Genomic DNA, 22,500 nt, shown 5'->3' on the forward strand with positions numbered 1-22,500 from the left:
ACCTTATTTTTTAGTGTCATCACTGCTGTGTAACTTAACGAGGGGCTTACCGCCTATCAAAAAATCTGCACTCAAGTATGAAAAACATATGTTGCTTACCTGACACAAATTCAGTTAAGCAGCCACACTTGAATTAACAGAGTTTAAAACCACAAGAAAACCTAGATATTTCACTTCTGTCGATGCTGTAGAGAGCGCCAAGGACCAATGTCACGGGATAAATGTACGAACGACGTAAATTTTCAAAATGTATTACCTAATTTGTATCGCATTGGGTAAAGTGTCCAATAAATTGGACGATTAAAGGATGAACCGTATGCAACGATCCTCAAAATGACTACTTGCATAGATGCCAATATAAAATCATAGCTCGTTCGCCCGTTTTAGATTACCCTCTCTTACGTAGAACACGGGCTCTTGCGTAAGCAGACCGTACAAAATCATGATATACTGATTGGCTTTATGAAGACGTCCAGGATGATAATTTATCAAAACACCACGTTCATAAAAGGCTCTGGTGGTTTGAGTACTTTGGAAAAAAAAAAAAAACACATATTTTCCAAACGTTTAAAAGAATACTATTCTTTTTCGCTCTACTAATGAAATGCATATTACCTTTTACCTAGAAAGCGCGGATATTAGGAAAAACTTGACTATAAAGAAACATTTCACCATGAGAGTTAAAAACTTTTTTTTTTTTTTGTAGAACTCGAGAGAGAACTCAGAAGAGGTCAAATTCTGCGGCAGCTAAGAAAGAAACTGATTGTAAGAAATCTTCGTAAATCTTAAAAGCAAAGTCCAAAGTTCAGAGAGGCTCAGGGGAACTATAAGAAGTGTAACGAAAATTAATCTAGACAGCAAGATAAACGATGTGGGAAACCACTTTGGGCGAAATAAAGACTTCTGGCAATGTTGAGTGAAGATGTTTTAGTGTAAGAGTTGGTATTACAGTGCAATTGCCGGTTAATTCTTCAGTGCCAAAGGAAAGTGACCACAACCAAATGGATTGGCCGGATTCATAACCTCTACTGTCTTCCATAAAAGGATTTTAAAACATACAAGCGATTCGGCAGAGAAACTGATTAGAGTCCAAACAGCAAATGTCAATCATTTCCTATTTGCCATTTTCGCCAGTTGGTGGCCGCTCACCTGACACAGGGATTTCCCCCCCCCCCCTCCTTCCAATTATGTTTCGCTTAATTGATTGTAGTACGTGTGCCTCTATTTCCGGGTGCTGTGCCATGTTAGGAGAAATATTTAATGGCTTAACAGATTTCCTGTTATCTGAGATACTATATTCAGGCAAAATTTCTATGAGGTTTCAGCTATTTATTTGAATCTCTAATAATTTCTTCATTTATTAATTTATTTGTTTGAATATTAGGATTTTCATTTATTTGAGTATTTATCTTTCTATTAATGGACGTATGTATGCATGTGTGTATGTACATATGTATACATACAAACACACACACACACACACACACACACACATATATATATATATATATATATATATATATATATATATATATATATATATATATATATATATATATACACACACACATATATATATATATATATATATATATACTGTATATATATGTAATATAGAATATATAATATATACTATATATACATATATATATATAAATATATATATATATATATATATATATATATATATATATATATATATGTATATATATACACACACACATATATATATATATATATATATATGTGTGTGTGTGTGTATATACTGTATATGTAATATAAAATATATAATATATACTATATATATGTATATATATATATATATATATATATATATATATATATATATATATATATATATATATATATTTAATCAGTGAAGGTGTTGGCAGCAAGTAATTTAAATTTTGCAGTGTTGACAGAGAAATAGGCAGTTCTTAAAATCCAATTATTATAAATCCCGGCGTTTCGTGATTGTCGTTATAACGTCTTCCAGGGCTACAATTAAGAAGCACATAAATAACAATAAGAAACAGTAATAAAAGATATATACAAATTCATATAAGAAGTAAAAATTAGTAAAAGAAAGAGAAAAATTCAAATTGAGAAATGCATAAAATAGAAGTGGAGACAACCTCGCAGAAGCGCAATTAGAAACTGAATGGCATCAACAAAAAATAGAACAAAACGAACACAATGACAAGTACAATTGAGTGGAGGAAGCTTGGTTGTTTCCCGATGGAACTAGTCTTTTAATCAGTATTGACTCTAGAATAGGCAAGTCAGAAAAATAAGATGTGGACCTTTAAATGCAAACCTAAAAAGAATTCCAGAAAATTTTCTGAGATCAAGAAGAGAAAAACTCTAACGTTCTAACATTGAAAGTCACGCGGGACCTCGCACTATCGAAAAAAAAAAAGTCACGAAAACTCTGGCAATAACTCTTGTCCTCTCTAAAAAGTTTATGTACAGAAATCTCCACAGAATCTTGGTTTAAACGAGAAAAAAGAAAAGAAAAAAAGAAAAGCAGTTTTAGGAGATATTAAGTCCTCGGGCTACCGCTCATTTGTCTCATCATCTCCCGGTATACATCTTTAAATTAGACAGGCATCTAATCAGTGCTTAATTCTTTATATAAACGTTACTTATGCTATTCTGCCTTTCAGTAAGAAAAATTAACTATTCAGCAGCACTGACCTTGTTCGAACACGACCTTCGACCTCCTGCTTGGAAGTAAATTCTTCTGAAACATTTATTTAACACCGATTTTACGTTGCGACTCAAATAACGAAACTTTGACCATTAAATCTTTATTGTGCACATTTTCATGTTGAATAAAAAAAAAAAAAACTAAAATGCTATCTATCTTACTCAAGCTTCCTAATAATTGATATAAAGGAAACCTATGCCAGATTAAGCTAATCAGAAAATGATAAAGAAAAAGAAAAACTATAAAATAATGATAATCATGAGGCTTCTGTTACATGGTAAAGGTTTAAAATATGGTGTCCTATACTACTACTAGTACTACTAGTAATACTACTACTACTACTACTACTACTACTACTACTACTACTAATAATAATAATTATTATTATTATTATTATTATTATTATTATTATTATTATTATTATCACTTGCAAAGCTACAATCAAAGTTAGAAAAGCAGTATGCTATAAGCCCGAGGTCTCCTAAAAGGAAATTAGGCCAGTGAGAAAAGGAAATGGAGAAACAAATAAACTATATAGGATATAAGAAATAATGAATAACGATATAAAATCTCTTAATATCCGTAACAACGTTAAAGTAGATCTGTCACATATAAAGAATTAAAAGAGAAAATTGTGTCGGAGTGCACCCCCTAAGCAAGAGAAATCTAACCCAGGACAATGCAAGACCATGGTGCAGAGGATATGGCACTACGCAAGGATAGAAAACAGTTGTTTGATTTTTGAGTGTCCTCCTATAAGAGCTGCTTACTATAGTTAAAGAGTCTCTACTACCCTTACCAAGAAGAAAGTAGCCATTGAACAATCACAGTTCAGTAGTTAACCACTTGAGCGAAGAAGAATTTTTGGTCATCTTAGTGTTGTCAGGTGTATGAGGAGAGAGGGGATTGTGTAAAGAATTGGCCAGACTATTTGGTATATGTATTGGCAAGAAATAATGAGCTGTAACCAGAAAGGAATCAAGTGTAAAGTATCACTAACAGGCCAGTCAAAGGATCCAATAACTCTTTAGCAGTAATATCTCAATTAGTAGCTGGTGCCTAGGCCAACCTATTACCTATAACTTGAAGCAGGGGACTTCTTATTGACTGCTCAAGTGGCTTGGAAGGAGGTGGTATTGCTGATCCTACTGTTAACTGGATGGGACATGTTCTGAGTGGTGGCTGGGATAAGACAAGCCGTCCATCTGCTCAGGATCAGTTGTGACCGAAGGTGTCAGTACATTGTCAGGTAAACCTTGTATTGCAACACGTGAGATAGGTTAGAAGTCATCTCAGCTGTGATTGACAGATAAGCTTGTTGGGTCAGGTGAGTCCTTGAAAATTAAAGGTAGATAGCCTACATCATCTGTGGTCTTCACCCATTCAATAATGATGTTTGTTTACATATTGATGTTAATTGACATGTTCATAAACAAAAGTTAGAATCTAATGTTATCGTCATGGCGTTAATTTTTTTCATAGTACTCATCTGTGATAATCAGGATTAAGACCGTTGTTTTGTCTGTTTGGTGGACGGTGATGTTCTACTTCTTACGGAACTCCTTGGCAGCTTCCTTCATCTAACAGGCAACAATGCCACTGATGTGATGTCCCCTCATGGTTAGGGAATAAACAAGAAGCAGAGGTCAAGGGTGTTAGTCGTCTCTAATTTCCCTCGCTCCTCTTAGATATTTGACTCCAGGCAACATTGATGGACGCATAGCTTATCTGTAATGATACTGATGGTATGGGAGATTTTGGCGCGGTCACGGTCTCCAAAATGGCACAAGAATGTCTTCATGTTATCCAGTTGTGGGACATCATGGTCCTCTTTCCTGGCATCACCCTTCTAAGGACCCCTTTAAGCTGACGTCAATCAAAAGAGGCATTGTTACCAATATGTTTTGGATTTGGGTGCAGTTTTCTTTTCTCCCCTATCTTGATGATAAACTGATTGTAAAGGATGTGTGTTAAAGACGACCCTCTTTCGAACAGGTATATTAAAAGATAATGGCTACATTTATTGTCTTATTCTAGTAAGAAGCATCTTTAAGTTTCTTATGACTGTCTATTCATTAAAACTGCATTGTACCAGTAACTTTCTTTTACTTGGTAAAAAATAATACAAAAAGACTTAGTGAAAACAGCGTTGGAACATTTCAAGGAAATTGCAGTTCTCATTATTGAGCGGAATGATGTGAAGTTTTCATCGAAAAGCTTTAGTATTTACACGGGATGGCTTGTTTGGATAACCCAGGCAGGGGAATTCTAGTTGGCTGTACAGGAGCTAGATCTGACTTTTAACTTATTCCTTATTACTACAGTGCAGTTTGCCGTTACTCTCTCTCTTTCGCTATTTTGTTTCCTTTAATATATAACATTTGCGCACTTTTGTAAAATCCAAACTAGATCGATGCATCATAAAGAGAAGAGTAGAAGTGCAACGAGTCAAGCATTAATCCTTCTTGCAGCTCTTTCTTAAGAAATACTTTTAGGGATTCCTTTTCAGGCTACACACAAGACCAAGCTCGGATGTCAGCCAAAGGAAGGGATGCTTTCTTTTCTTAAAAGTTTGTGCCACGACATTAAGCGGTTTTTTTTTTTTTTTCATTTCTAACTTTGAATCACTGAAAGTTGCCTTTGCAAAAGTCGAAGGAAATGGGATGGAAAAGACCTGAAATTAAATTTCTTTTACTGCGCAAAACTATCGAAACATTTGACCTGCTATGACTTGAAATATAAGGCGAAATTTCCAATTTTGGGGGGGGGGGGGAACAACTAAAGAGGTATATTGCATAGATATATTTTTCACCATTCGTATTTCTCTTGCGAAGAAGAGCTGCCACAAATGTAGCTTTATGTATGATGAGATTCCTGGTCTCATTCTCTTTCCTTTCATCTTAGTAGACGCGCACACACACGCAACTGTATATCCATGTATATATACTTATATCTATAGATAATATATATATATATATATATATATATATATATATATATATATATATATATATATATATATATATATATATAACTAGCAACATTTTCACTTCTGGCAAGATTAAGTTTAAGGATGAAGAGGACAGCAAGAAGACTTCGGATCATCTTACATATTTATTCTACACCAACGTTTCGGGAATCCATTCCCATCATCAGGGCTACATAAAACATGAAATTATGTTTACATTAGAAATTAATTATACATTTTTGCTTAAAATTGCTTTGGTATAAAAAATATTAAAAAAACGGTTAAAAGAATCAAAATACAAAAACCTAGACGGTATATAAAAACATGTGGCTAACAGAGGTCCTTTACAATTATGATGATAAAAACACTTGTGATCAAAATGGAATAAAAAATATACATATATGTAAATGAATGGTCGAACTTACTGTCAAGAGATGTGGCAGAAAACTATAGGCAAATATTGGCAAACTTTTCAGGTTCAAAGGCACCCTCCCGGAGTTGATGCGGTCCTTCGTTGTTTACAAGTATGCTTGTCCAAAATGTAATTTTGGAAACTATATCGGGTCTACCCGACGATTACTGAAGGTCCGCATCGATTCCCATAGGGGGGTCAGTCATTGCACTGGTTCCGTATTAAAATCCCAAGAATTTTCCTCTATAAGAAATCATTCAAACTCATGTAAAACTCATATACAATACAACCATTTCGAAATTCTTTCCCAAACATCCGATTGCCTTTCGCTCCTTCTCTTGGAATCTCTCTATATAAAGAAACTGTCCCCTTCCTTAAATAATCAAACCACCTCCACACCATTACATATTGCCTAACTGCCATTACCTACCATCCCTTGTTGATCTATTTTTTGTTCGTAGTTAAAGCATTTTCTTCAAGAATTTTCTCAAATATTCCTATAGTTTTCAGCCACATCTCTTGACAGTAAGTTCGACCATTCATTTACATATATGTATATTTTTTATTCCATTTTGATCACAAGTGTTTTTATCATCATAATTGTAAAAGACCTCTGTTAGCCACATGTTTTTATATACCGTCTAGGTTTTTGTATTTTGATTCTTTTAACCGTTTTTTAATATTTTTTATACCAAAGCAATTTTAAGCAAAAATGTATAAATAATTTCTAATGTAAACATAATTTCATGTTTTATGTAGCCCTGATGATGGGAATGGATTCCCGAAACGTTGGTGTAGAATAAATATGTAAGATGATCCGAAGTCTTCTTGCTGTCCTCTTCATCCTTATATATATATATATATATATATATATATATATATATATATATATATATATATATATATATATATATATATATATATAAATATATATATATATATATATATATATATATATATATATATATATATATATATGTATGTATGTATGTGTTTATATATTATATATATACACACACACACACACACATATATATATATATATATATATATATATATATATATATATATATATATATATATATATATATATATATGTATATATACATGTATACATATATATATACATATATATATATATATATATATATATATATATATATATATATATATATATACATATACATATATATATATATATATATATATATATATATATATATATATATATATATATATAGTCCTAATTCTTTTATGTAGATATGTGTTGTACATCAAGGTAAATGAACTCTATATTCATGAAAATTCCACAAAACCTATAACTCAGCATGTTGTTGTAGCAAGATTGAATTTTGTCATTGAAGAGAGTTTAGTTGTGTTTGGGCGCTCTTGTTGACAAGGCTCTCCCCTGAGAGAGTGTAGCTGTATACGGTGTACTTATAAACTTTTGTAATAAATGACAAAACCCAACTTCTGATGTCTCATTATCCATCTACATGAGACATATTGGTGTCAGGTGTAAATATACGCCTGTTTGTGTATGCTGTGAGCGAAGTTGTTCTTTGAGCCAGTAAAATAAAAGTACAAGATGCCTAGATACGTGAGAACTAACGTAGCAGATACTGCTACTTCAGGAGATGAAAACGGAGGAGCATTGTATAGCATTGCTGATGAAGAATATAAACAGGAAATTAGAACGCAAGAATTGGAAAATAAGTTAGAAAATTTAGAACAGTTAATAAACAGATTCTTGGTTGAACGAGAAGAGAAGCGGCGTGCAACCACAGCATATCCGATGAACATGAACGAAGTCCAAACGAACACAAGTGAAAGTAAACATCCACAGCAAATCGTAGTTCGAAAGTTGCCAGAGCTCCAGGCAAGTGTTAGGATTTTAGATGATCAACGGCCTAACGAAAGGTTTCAATCGATTGACGTGTTTTTGAGAGACTTTGAAGTAGCCACATATAGGTGGTCGGAAAGAGAAAAGGCTATTCAAGTAATCAGATTGCTGAAAGATGCTCCTACAATGGAAGTAATGTGTTGGCCACAATATAGTTTAAGGAGTTATACTGAAATAAAACGAAGTTTAATTGAGAAGTATGCCTTGCCTGATGTGAGAAAGGGAGACATAAAAGAAAATTACAAACCCAAAATGTGGGAAGGTGAATCCGTTTTTAGTTTTGCAACTTGCAATTTTCGGCATTGCAACTCGTTTGCTACCCAGAGTGCCAATCTCCCAGAAGGTGATAAAAAAACGATTGTCCATAACCATATTTGCAGATTAGTAAACCCGTATTTATGTGGTTATTTGTTCGATGACAGTCGCTTCTTAGCAGACGTAGTGAGAGCGATACAAAACTTTTTAGACAGTTTGCCAGAAGGAAAAAGGACTGGGAATAACTGGCCCGATTCCGAGAAGATGGTAGCCATGACAGGCACTCAGCAAGGTAGGGGAAAACACAGTCAGCAGGTTAGCAAAGTCTTCAGATGCTGGCAGTGTGGGGGAGAGGGGCACCGACGAGTGGAGTGCCCCAACCAAGGCTCCCCCCGCTGTTACACTTGTCAAGCCTACGATCATCTATCTCAAGAGTGCCCAGCAAAAATTGCCGAGGGCTGTGACACATACATACCTCCCCCGGTCCAATATCTGAGGAAAAGGAATCAGAGGAAGGGTGAGACGAGGGAGTTGGATGCCCCTAGCATGAAATCACAAGCAGTAGCTAAGGAGCCAGGGACGATGGACGTGGCAGAGCAAGCACTGGGACCTCCATCGGTACCCCCCACCTCACCCCCCTGCACTAGGAAGCAGCAGCATTGCAACTGATGTCATTGACCCGTGCCCCATATCTCGTAATGGCTGGCTAGGAATGTTAGCAGTTAGGATTGACCTGCAAGATAAATCCATTCGAGCGCTGATCGACACAGAAGCCAGCATAGTTTCTCAACGAGATGATAAAGGCAGAGAGCGACCCATTTGTTTTGCTTCCCGGGCATTAAAATGGGCAGGAAAGAATTATAGTACATTTGATCGAGAGGATTTGGCTATTCTTTGGGTTCTAGACAGGCATCGGTTCTTTCTATTAGGTCAGTCGATTGAGTTGCAAAGTGATCATCGCCCCTTACGTGATTTGTATCATAAAAAAGATTTGACCTCTCGACAAGCGAGATGGATTGAGAGATTGTTAGAGTATAATATAAAGGGTTTTCACCACATAGAAGGTAAAGCTAACAAGGTAGCTGATGCTCTCTCTAGAGGTGCACCAATAGGAATAACAACTAGGGCACAAAAGAGGAACGAAGAACGTAACCAAAATATTGAAGACCCCATCAAAATAGAGAAAATAGAGATGGGATGTGAATTATCTCAATGAGCAATCAGAAGATGGGATGAGAGAGAGATATGATCAGTGAAGGTGAATATATGTTGGTGGCCAACGACATGACCAGGGGAGTCCAGAAAGAATGCCCTGATGATGCAAGTTTGATTGATTTGGGAGGTTGGGATATGAAAGAAGTCCGAGAGGGACAGTAAAAAGAGGAATGGATGGAAAGAGTGCGAGCAGTGATTAAAGGGGAATCGTAGTGTTATCCATCATTTCTGAATGTGCCTCGTGAGAATTTTTTTTATAGAAAATGATATCTTATATAGTTTTTACGAGAAGAGGGAAGGGAAATTTTGAGCATGGGTAGTTCTTCCTCCCTCTTTAATTAATCGAGCCATCCACATTGTACATGCAAGTCCGTATGCAGGGCATTTAGGGATTGATAGAACACTATGGAGAGCAAGTGAATCCTTCTTTTGGTTAGGAATGAAAAAATCTATAGATAATTATATAAAAGGTTGTCATGCTTGTAACTGTTTCAAAGAACAAAAACACTACTACCAGGAGCCAGAAAGTGGCCTGTGATTCCTATTAAATTTTATAGAGTGCATATGGATGTAGTAGAACCATTTCCTACTGGTCTAACACAACATAAGTATATATGTGTATTTGTGGATGCATTTACTCGGCACACTCATACTTACGCAATGTTGGACAAATCGGCAAATTCATTAGCCCAGGCGCTGTGCTCTTTCATTACGAGGTTTGGTTGCCCAAAAGTTTTGATAAGTGATAATGGTCTTGAGGTTATAAATAAGGTGATGAAATCGGTCACGGACTTGAGGAAAATTGAACACTTTTCAGTGACCGCATATAGGCCTTCAGCCAATGGCTTAGTGGAATCGCATAATAGGGAAGTAGTGCAATTTTTACGTTACTTAGTGGCTGATGACCCCTTCATTGGCAAGCCATGCCTCCTACAGCTGAGCTAGCTTTGAACATTGCATATAATGCTTCGCCCAGGACCACGCCTTTCTTTTTAGTGTATGGACAGGATCCTGTGTTACCATATACGGTACTCATTAATTCGCAACAATTGCCAAATTATTCAATTGAGCAATACCGTGTATATTTATTAAATCTATTGAGGAGAGTAATGAACATCACTGAAAGGTTTTTGAAACGAGCTAATGAAAAACACAGCTCAAAGTATAATGGTCGGTTCAAAACCGCACAGTTAAAAATATTTGTGGGCGATCGTGAGTATTTGAAATGATTACAACCTAGGAAAAATCTAACATAGTTCTGATACAAAGCATTATTAATGGTGCAGTGTTTGAACATCATCAGGCACACATATATGTGGTGCCTGAAGATGTAGTTTTCAAAAGTGTTCCTCCTTACCCCTGCATACGTGACATTCCTCGAGTTGATGAGTAGAAATTTTTTCTTTCCTTTGCTGTTGTTTTGTTTGAACAGACCTCATTACTTCTTTTGACATGTTTTAAATAAACTTGATGATAACAATGTGTTCTTATGTTGATGTTTAAGGTATACATAAAATGTTGAGATAATTTTGCTGAGTGTGGCAATACGTATAACATTGCTGAGTGAACGTAAAAACAGTAAGATATTAAAAAGGTCAAGTGAGATTCGTCAGGCAGATACTTTTATTATTCATTTATTTATATGATTCCTGGTTGCTGGGGCCGGGGTGGTTCCCGAATGGCAAGTGGCTGTAGGATTAAAGTTCATACTTGAGGATAGGCAGTGTTAGAGAATGTGTAGATGTGAATCCCTTATACTTAGTGTTATAAGAGAAGGGCGGGAAGATGAATGATTTTCTCGGGAAATCAGCTAGTGGCCACTGGTTGATAGTTGCAAGTGCAAGTGTAGTAGTGATTTAAATAGATGGCGAACTGGTGGTGATGAGATGTGTTGTGAAATTGTGCCGTAAACCCGGACAAGTAAAATCGAGGGATGAAGGAATATCTATTCCTACCCCTGTCCCCCCTAGAAAAAAGCCTGTATATTGCCCGCAACCAGAGGGAGGTTATTGATGAGTATATATAAAACTGATGTCGTTATGACTTTTTTTCACTTAGGGTATTCTGTAGTTTAGTTGCAGAGGTCTTAAGAAGAAATGGGTGGAATTATTTGCAACGTATTATGTACATTTTTACATGCAGTATTTCATTTTTTATTTTTATTGTGGAAGATGTGTTATTTTTTGGGGGACGATCTCTCTCTCTCTCTCTCTCTCTCTCTCTCTCTCTCTCTCTCTCTCTCTCTCTCTCTCTCTCTCTCTATATATATATATATATATATATATATATATATAAATATATATATATATATATATATATATATATATATATATATATATATATATATATATATATATATATATATATTATGTTGCATTTCTGTTTAGCATATGCCATGCCTATTCCGGGTCGGAGTGTCCTCCATATATCATAGACTAGTGAGGGTGAGTGAGCACCTCCTCCCGGAGTGATGAGTTTGGGGTGGGGGGGGGGGAATAATTTCCTAATTCTTGTATGTAGATATGCGTTGTACGTCAAGGTAAATGAACTCTATATTCACGAGAATTCCTCAAAAACCTATAACTCAGCATGTTGTTGTAGCAAGATTACATTTCGATAGCAAGGTGAGTTTAGTTGCCTTTGGCTGCTCGAGTTGACAAGGCTCTCCCCTGAGAGAGTATAGCTGTGTACGGTGTACTTATGAACTTTTATAATAAATGAGAAAACCCATGTTCTGATGTTTCATTATCCATCTACATGGGACATATATATATATATATATATATATATATATATATATATATATATATATATATATATATATATATATATACATATGTTAATTATATATATATATATATATATATATATATATATATATATATATATATATATATATATATATATATATATATATATATACACATATGTTAATTAATATATATACATATATATATATATATATATATATATATATATATATATATATATATATATATATATATATATATGTGTGTGTGTGTGTGTGTGTGTGTGTCTATGTATATATAATGAGTTTGTGTGAATTAGACGGAGGAGGGAATAATGTTCCTTAAACATGAAAATTAGATATGTAATTATACTAGACAAATATACCCTGCTAATGTTAGCACCGAGAAGCATATCGATCATGAATCTGGCTTACAAATTCACTGAATATTTTTCCTGGAAATGAACGATTTATTTTATTTTTATTTTTCATTAAAAAGTACAGTAAATATAATCTAGATCTATCAAAGATATCTTTATCAATAATAATCACAAACATATCTTGAAATGAATTGAAAGAAAAGTTCTAATCACAGTGGGAACTGGAAATCCCCCTGAGAGTGCAGACTCCGCCACGGCAGCTTATTTCTTGAAACCAGCTTGCCTTTCTCAAAACCAATTTAGACCGAAGGCGTATTTGAAGTCTGTGTGACAACCATGTGCGAACTTGTGGTTAAGGTTAGGGTTAGTTCGGTTGACCTATTGCTCAACCTTGACCTTGACCTTTGATCTAGGAATTTCAAAATTGAATCACGTCCACGTCTTAAAATAACAATTAATCGCCGTGTTTTGTTTACTCTATGAGTAAAATTGTAGTCAAGAAGCTTTTCACAAAAAGCAAACCGACAAATAGACAAACGCACAAACAGACAAACTGGGATGAAAACCTAAACAGCACTTAACTTCGTTGCGAAGGTAATTAAAGAGAAAGTCTCTTTTCTTTCATAATAGTCATCAGTGGGAAATCCCTTTGATTCCGCTAGCAACTGTACAAATTTTGTGGTATAAAATAGAGAGCATAAAACAAAAAACTATTCATTATTTTTCTTTGATACATTAACAGAAAAAAATCCTCATATAGCACATGCAATTAGGTTTTTGTAATTAAACCTTAAAATAATCTCCAAGTTATTACCACAGTTTAAGTACTGAAAAATCTCAAATCAAGGTTTTGAGATGCGGACACTTGCGAAAAATTTATTTCTTTCTTCCTTTGTGCGAATCAATTATACGAGAGAGAGAGAGAGAGAGAGAGAGAGAGAGAGAGAGAGAGAGAGAGAGAGAGAGAGAGAGAGAGAGAGAGACCATCAACCCTTCTTTGGTTTTATTTCACGTATTGTAAATATGTGCCACGAACCCCTTTGGTCCTTAAAGTTGCCATGAATACCATGTCAGTGACGTGTGTTCTTCCCTGTACTCTTGAGTCAATGGCAAACAATAGCCATCCCATTCTTGTTTCGGCCCAAAGCTCTTTCCCCCATCGGATTAAAGCTCTCCACTCTATTCGACCAGACAACCTTTCGTCACTCGCTGAATCTCCACTATTTATCTTCCATAACTGGAGTATGAAGTTCAATTTAAACACTGCAGCCTCTGTTTGCTCATTCCTAATTCATGTTAGGTCATGAATTATTTAATGCCATTTAAAGACTTAGGTATTCTGTTTACGCCTTTAATACTACTTCTATTTATTGCAAATCTCATACTCTGGTAGCACATTTCTTTTAGTTTTCACGAACACTTTTCATCATGAACTGGCGATTTAAGATTTGATCAAGACACTTTTGAGGCATTATAACATATTATTTTAACTCGTGTATGTTTGTGCGTGTGTGGTATGTTGTGTGTTACAGGGTGCATTGATCACTCTTTTGGAAAGTGCAAACACCCAATGAGGCTCTGTGTCAACATCTTCCGGATTAAAAGAGATGGAGTTTTGTGGTAGCATATTTACCCATAAATATTTGCTGGAAATCAGCTCTTCCAAAAAAGGAAGAACATGTATTGTAATATACGCACACATATACACATTGTACTATCAATCGCTTAGTAAATGGGTTAGAAGTCTGTCTGTCGATGGGTACGCGGTCGTATGATATTGAAATTGTCTCTTTCTTAGAGCATTTAACATCAATCATAAAATTATTATTTGAGAGAGAGAGAGAGAGAGAGAGAGAGAGAGAGAGAGAGAGAGAGAGAGAGAGAGAGAGAGAGAGAGAGAGAGAAATATTGCCTGTTGATTAGAGTACCTGTTGATCGGTTCTGCCCCGACGGAGTCTGAGGATTACCTTACTGAAACCCCCCCCCCCCCCTCCCCCCTATGAGGACTGCTATGCGTGCTGGTGCTGATAATGAAATCATTATTGTTAGAGCAGACTTTGGAAATAAAAGTAAGATTACCAGGCCGAGTTGAAATTATCCCCTGTATTAGGGTGTTTGATATTACAATTAAAATATCCCAAAAACCTGCCTAGCTTTTATTTGAATAAGTTGACTGGCTGATTCGAGATGATTGAAGTACATTGAGGAAAAGAACTCCATATATTAAAGGTCATTACAGCAAAAGGATGAAACATGTGTGATTTAAGCTGGGCTATGATAGAGAAAGTTTGGCTTTTGGGCTGCAAGATGGGTTTTCTTAGTGGGTTTCCTTAGTTTTAGTTTGCATGATTTGGATAGCAATATACGACCGGATACGCGCACAAACGTCTTTCTTTCTCAACCGTTCTTTTATATATAAAGAATTAACTTCTACTTTTTGTTATCCTATTTCCTCTTTTCTTTTCTTCTGAATTGCCAGTTATTCTCCCAAATCCTTTATTTTTGGAATATTACATTAAACATTTTCTTCTCAGGAATTTCTCAGGATTTTTCCCTTCCTGTTGAAATTCATTTCAATATATTCCATATCATCATCTACAAACATCGTCACCTGCTCTCCCTTCTATTATAGCCGTCATCAAAAATCATATTCACATTTTCTCTGGTTGTTGCATTCTTATAGACGTTAGCCAAGGAAGAACAAAATTCTAGTAAATAAGACCAAAAGTGATTTCCAATCTTCGATGACTTTAATTGTTCATTTCTCTAATAAGCATTTTTTGGTAGCAAATCTCCGGTTTTGGACTCTAAAAAAAGCATGGCCCAAAAGTAACACCATTGTGATAATAAGCTACTTTCTTTCACATCCTGGATTCTATCAAATATCTTCCTTTATTAACAAAACAGTCCCGAGGCCTCTTGTGAGTCTTATAGCGCTATAATGTTCATTCTCACCTCATCTATCTTACACAATTGACCATTGTAATAAGGAGACAATTGGTCACAGCCATGATTTTAGCAACCACTCAATTGACAATAAATTCTCTTCAGACTTCATTCAACTACCCTATTACACACCCATTTACCCTCATTTGAAATTTCATTCCCACTTCACGGATCCTTATCTTCTATTCAAATCATCCCTATCTTCACTCCTGCTCGAATGTTTGTTCCACATTACATCAGCTCTCTAGTCTGGTCAAGGTATCTTTAGATCAAAAGGTCATTCATAGATGTATAAAAACTAAAAGGCTTACTGATGCCTATACAGTATATATATATATATGTATATATATATATATATATATATATATATATATATATATATATATATATATATATATATATATATATATATATATATATATATATATATATATATATATATATATATATATATATATATATATATATATATATATATATATATATATATATATATATATATATATATATATATATATATATATATATATATATATAGCTTATATATGTATGTATATTTATTATAGAAGAAATATATATATATATATATATATATATATATATATATATATATATATATATATATATATATATATATATTATGTGTGTGTGTGTGTGTGTGTGCGTGTGCGCTTGTGTGTGTTTATGTGTATTAGTATACTGAAAATACGTTCTTTGTGTTTTACTTATAGTTTTCTCTGTCTACCATTACTGTGAACGCCAACCTTTTAAATTCAATGCAATGTAGTATCTGATGTAAATGGCTCATTGACCCAACCTATTTCATATCAAAATCCAAACGAGATTTCCTCAGCTCCTTAAATACAAAACTGAGTTCTTTTCTCGCTGCATCTCAAACATCACAATTCAGGCAGCATACAGATTTACTTACTAGTTACACATCATCCCGGCGTCAATGACCTTAGATGTCAGGATGCCAGAAAACTTTAAATCATTTAATCAATACACATCATCCTGAATATCCAGTCAGATGAGCAAGGATACATTGCGACTGGTTATTTTAACGACCTCGTTACTAGCGTCATTCTAACTCAATCTGGCCGAAGGCATTTCAAATTGCCAAGCCACATATATTATCACAAATATTAAATACTGTTGAATTTAGCCAGACTATGTACTTCAAAAGGCTATCTCCTCAACGTAGGGATATAATTAATCAGGGGGATCTCTCTCTCTCTCTCTCTCTCTCTCTCTCTCTCTCTCTCTCTCTCTCTTTTGAAATAATTGAGAAATATTATAATTTCCTTGGAAAACATGCATAAAAAAGACAACGTTGAGAAATGAGTTCCAGATGCTGCTCATAGAAAGCAATTAATTTCTTATTGTTGCAATGACCAAGGGTCCAGGATTTGGTAGGGGTAGGGGTGTGGGTGGGGGGAGGGAGGGGGGGGGAGGGAGCGTCGGAACACAATCACGAGGATTTTTGGCAAGTTTTAAAGTTAGGTAAGTTGGGAATGATGTAGCCTATGAGTTATGTCAGTGTCAAGGCCTGGAATGCATTACTGCGATGCAGTCATAATGGACCTCTTTCCTATTTTACTTATTAAAATAGGTTTCACTGAGGACATTTCATTAGTATTTTTAGATAATTTTGAAAATTGAGATAAAGTGAATCCTTTGATATCTCTTGATAGCAGGTACCGGTGTTTGTTCAGCCATTCCTCTGTTTTTTTATTACGAAGAATATTGATTGAATAGATGAATTCAAATTGCGCAATTCAGCTCATCCCTATTCGTGTACTTCTATAACAAAAAATACTTCACTTAAACTTAGAATTATCATTCTATCACCTTTGCATTCACTAAACATTTATAATATAAACTGACAACAAAATGCGCACAAGAATTTAGCGGTAACATATAAAAATAAACTAAAACAAACGAATAGGAAGATGCCAATATGCAACTGAATAAATGATAAGAAACATCTAACATTTCTCCAAACCACTCGAAGCAAGAGCAATCAGCTATAAAGAGGGAAAAATATATAATTACTTTTCTATTAAACAGCAGCTGCAGCAGTTCGGCGCAGAATTGGAGGGGAACCCCGCGGGATCCTTGTAACAGCAGAGCGAGGGACAGGGGCGACATCTAGAGGTGAGAATGCGCCGGAAAGCTTCCCTAAACTCTTGGTTGAATATGCTGTAGATGATGGGGTTGAAGGACGAGTTGGTGTATCCGAACCAAGTCAGCACCTGCCGGGGAGGAAAACGGAGTCAATTAATAGAGCTATAGATAAAAGGGGAATTTTTCTATTTGAAGGAGGAAGATGGGGTTGGTCATATTCAGCAATGATGTTTAATGTGGGGTAAAGGCTATTGATTTAATGATACTGTAAAAGGAATTATTTAATGAGGTTGCAAAACAATTTGATTTCATGGGATTACAAAAGAAATTGATTTAATGAGATTGCAAAAGAAGTTGATTTAATGAAATTGCAATAGAAATTGATTTAATGAGATTGCAAAATAAATTGAATTAATGAGATTTCTTGGCTTTGTTCTTTTTCGCAAGTTAGCAAGAATAGGCTCTTTCTGCACTTGTTGGAAAATTGGTAATGTTACTCCACTATATAAATGTGTTTGTGGTACCTTTAGTCAAGCTGATTACCACCCAATTTCCATAACTTCCATATAATCTATAATTTTTAACGTCTTTTGACCAAACGTCTAAAAAGGTATGCTGAAGGTAATCATCTGTTCCCTAGTTTTCTATTTGACTCTCATAAAGGCCTTGGACCATGTGATGCCCTTCTTACAATCTCCAATGCTATACAGAAATCTCTTGATTGTGGTCAGGATTTTAGTGATGGCCTTTGACTGTGTTAATCATGAGGCCTTTGTTTTGAAATTTAAACAGCTGGGAGTAGGTGGGTGTTTTCTTAGCATCATTCTTGATTTTTTTCAGTAATAGATTGCTGATGGGTATAGGAATGTGATATCTGGTGTTCCTCAAGGTAGTGATCTTAGCGCACTACTTTTTATACTATATACGCATGATATTATCATAAAAAGCAAGATTGTTGTATATGCGGATGATGCTACTCTTTTTTCTTGAATTCCATCTCCTCAATGTAGATCTGAGATTGCTGAATCCCTTAATAGAATTCTAGCTAGCTAACATTAATGCATGGTGCAAAGTATGGGGTGTGAAGTTGAATAACAAAACTCGAAGTATGATTTTAAGTAGATCGAGGACAGTGGCACATCAACATCCAGATCTCTGCATTGACAATGATTCTTAACTCAATGCAACTCTTTTTAAATTCTAGATGTGATTTCTTTACAGAAAATTTACTTTTGAGAAACACATTCGGTCTGTTTCTTCTTCAATTGCACAACAAAACGGCCGATTGAGAAAATCTTTTAGGAATTTTGGTGATCAATCTATTCTGAAGAAGTCTTTTAATTCTTTCATTCCACCTGGTTTCGAGTGTTGTTCTTCTGTTTGATATTCGGCCGCGGAATCTAATCTTGATTTGCTAGACAAGAACTTGCGGCTTGTTAAATTTTTGTATTCCTGATCGAGATATTAATCCTAGGTATGCAGTTAACTCTAATAATCAATCATTCTACATCATAAGGCTCCATTCTAAACAGTATTCTACAAGTTTTATTTCAGCTATGGCCAGATTGTGGAATGATCTTCCCAGAGAGGCAGTTGAATCGGGTGAACTTCAAAAGTTCAAATTTGCAGCAAATGTTTTTATGTTGAACAGGCTAAAATAAGTCTCTCTCTATAGTTTACAATATAAAAAAGATATATTCTGATGCAAATAATGTTCTTAAAATACTTTATATTAGTTTTTCAATACTTTTCTTGTAGTTTATTTATTTTTTCGTTTTCCTTCCTCACTGTGCTATATTTCCCTGTTGGAGCTCTTGAGCTTGTAGAATCCTGTTATTACTACTAGGATTTTAGCTTAGCTGATAATAATAATAATAATAATAATAATAATAATAATAATAATAATAATAATAATAATAATCATAATAATAATAATAATAATAATAATAATAATAATAATAATAATAATAATAATAACTTATTTTATGAGATTGCAAACAAAGTCAATTTAATGATATTGCCAAAAAATATATCCTACGATATTCCCGCAGAAATTCATTTAATGAGATTGCAAAATATATTGATGTTGGGGAAAGAGAAAAGGAGAGTTGAACACGGGCGCCCCATCAACTAAGGGTAAAATATTTAAACGTTTGCTTTGAAGTTTTAAAGAAGGGAATCATGAAAGGAAATCATCAAGATAAAGCACCTCATATTTAATTTCATTCTGCTGACAAGAAAATTACCGACCAAAAATATTGTCGCAAAAACTATTGATGTTTAAGACATAAACTTTCTTTAAATCTATGATAGGAATCAATAATTCAAAGTAAGAAATGGACCTTTGCCAGACCAACCTTAAAGGCCTTCAGGGGTATACAGTCCTCACAGAAAGCAATGGCGATGTTGACGCAGAAGAAGGGCACCCAGCAGGTCAGGAAAGTCCCCACGATTATTCCGACGGTAGTCGCCGCCTTCGATTCGGACACGTGACAGGGAGCGGCTACTTTCTTTGGCCTCGTGGTGTCACCTTCCAAGGATCCCAAGGTCACCGGTCGCACAAGCGCCTGATCATATGGCAATAATGTTAAGAACAATGAGAACACTGTTCATCATATAAAGGAAGGACAAGAACACATCTCACAGATATTTTGAAGAAGTCTGCTTGTGGGATTATATTGGCTATTTTTTAAGATTTGACATTCCTTTCTTCACTTAACATTGAGCCGAATGCATAACTATCCAGGAAAGGATCGACATACTACATAATATGACTAAATATAACATGATAGAGCATAATATAATAAAGTATATTGGAGAGCAAAATTAAATTATTCCCTTGGAATCAACGTACATACCACTTGATAATATGCTGATTATGCATTAATATATATGCATTTCTATCAGCTTGTTAGAAAGAAAAACTCTGATGTTCGTCAGGCTCATCAATATGGCTCACTCTAATCGACCCATCATGCATAAAAACCTGATGTCCTGACTACTGGTGGCCTCACCTTGATAGATTCCACATGTTTCTTGGCGTAGAGGTAGAGTCGAGAATAAATACCGAGCATCACGCAGCAGGGAAGAAAAAAGCTGATGCAAGAAGACACCACGGCGTAGGTGGGACTCAGTTCCAGGGCGCACTGTTCCAGCTTGTCCGGCGACGGAGGCTGAAGCTGTCGGAGGGAATTCGGGAAAGATAGAAGGTTATCAAATAGTTTATCAGTCCTTTGTTTGTGGTTCATTTGGAAAAAGGAAGATGAGTACGAATAAAATAAATTTCAAGAAGACGCCGGGACTAGAAAAGTAATTGATTGCTTTCGAAAGATTTCGTCTTCGATTTTAAAAGAATCGGAAAAGTGATCATTTCCTTAAATGACTCTCCGAAAGGGTAGTGACTAATGGCTTCCATCAAAATAAAAGAGAGAGAGAGAGAGAGAGAGAGAGAGAGAGAGAGAGAGAGAGAGAGAGAGAGAGAGAGAGAGGAGAGAGAGAGAGAGAGAGAGAGAGAGAGAAAATTACATTTCTTCTGGATGTCGCCAGATCTATAGAAGTATGATACCCGTTTGTTCTTCATAATGACTGCGTCACACGTGCAATTATACTAAGCCCCTGGTGACTCTATTCAAAGTTCCCGTCAAGGAAGGTCAGGAGAAGGACAACAAAGGCTCTGCTGACCTCACGGACATTCACCATGAAACAATTATGTTCTGTATTGTTGAGATACTTAACACCCTTTTCATCTCAAGTTAGGTCAGGTCAGGAATCCATCTCTCTGCGGTTTCGTAACACGTAGGTAATAGGATTGGCAAAGAGATATGCTCCCTTTATCTGCCAGAGAGTAATAATCAATTGATCTCTGGCTTAAGAATGATAAAAATAGACAAACTATCTCAAGCAATCTGGTTGGAAAGTTATAATATATTTTAGTGAATATTCATTATTTTTTTCACAATGAAATATGAAGGTGTTATGCACCAAAAGATATAATAAAATCCTGATAGCGAGCTTATACAAAGCCCTCAATTCAATCAAGAGAACTTTTGAGAAAAAAAGATGTATTTAGAATCGTTCCTTGATATTGTTTTTGTGAAGGGCAAAAGTAGCATATTTTAGGTATAAAGAATATTTTATGAAGATGAAAAGTCCTCAAGATATTCAGATCCTTTAAGCTGTAAACTGCCTCCTCAGTTGTTTAGTGTAATATACTATTATTTCTAAGCGAGATATTCAAGAAATTTAAAACTTCCTAATACTGAATAGTGGATCGTACTTCTTGACTATTCTTAGTCGAGAGACCAGGGTATTATGAAGGAAGACTGTGAACGTTACTATTTTTGTATATTATCTCTTTTTCTTATGAGGAATACTGTGTCTTTATTTCTTTTTTTCTCGAAGTTTGAAGAAAGAGGAAAATTTATTGAAAAATAAGGAGAGTTCAAAGACTAGAAATAACGATGAAAAATAAAGGAGTAAGAAATTATGAATATAAGATTGAAGTATAGGAAAATAGATTAAATTTGAAACACCCTCTAGAAAATAGACGAATATAATGATTTTGCTGTTGCAATTAAACAATCCTGCATATTTTAAACATTAATGTATTTTCTGTAATTTTGAATGTTATTAGTTCGGGAGAAAAATCCTATATACTTTGAACATTAAATTAATCATCTTTGTATAGCTTGAAAATACAAATTTTTCATGAATAGTCTATTTCTATGAAAGTTCTTACGTTCTCAGGGAACATTTCTAGGGATGTTGGTGTAGACACGAGCTTCTGCTGTAAATTTATACATAATGTAACATAATATTATTGCACCCTATTCTAC

General features: G+C 34.7%; 1 protein-coding gene across 3 annotated transcripts in view; it reads right to left on the reverse strand.

Moving 5' to 3' along the window:
• LOC137618105 (dopamine receptor 1-like) overlaps positions 1-22,500 on the reverse strand; it is a 716,045-nt gene that overhangs the window by 18,466 nt on the left and 675,079 nt on the right. For all 3 annotated transcript variants that reach the window (XR_011039723.1, XM_068348101.1, XM_068348100.1), the window contains exons 6-8: positions 20,680-20,844; positions 20,023-20,232; positions 17,594-17,793 (exon numbers count right to left, since the gene is read on the reverse strand). Coding sequence is in view for 2 of the 3 variants with exons in the window: in XM_068348101.1 (XP_068204202.1) it covers positions 17,594-17,793; positions 20,023-20,232; positions 20,680-20,844 (575 nt within the window). In the remaining variant the exon portion in view is untranslated. The remainder of the gene's footprint in view (positions 1-17,593; positions 17,794-20,022; positions 20,233-20,679; positions 20,845-22,500) is intronic.

Source organism: Palaemon carinicauda, chromosome 24 (assembly GCF_036898095.1).
Source record: "Palaemon carinicauda isolate YSFRI2023 chromosome 24, ASM3689809v2, whole genome shotgun sequence".
NCBI lineage: Eukaryota > Metazoa > Arthropoda > Malacostraca > Decapoda > Palaemonidae > Palaemon > Palaemon carinicauda.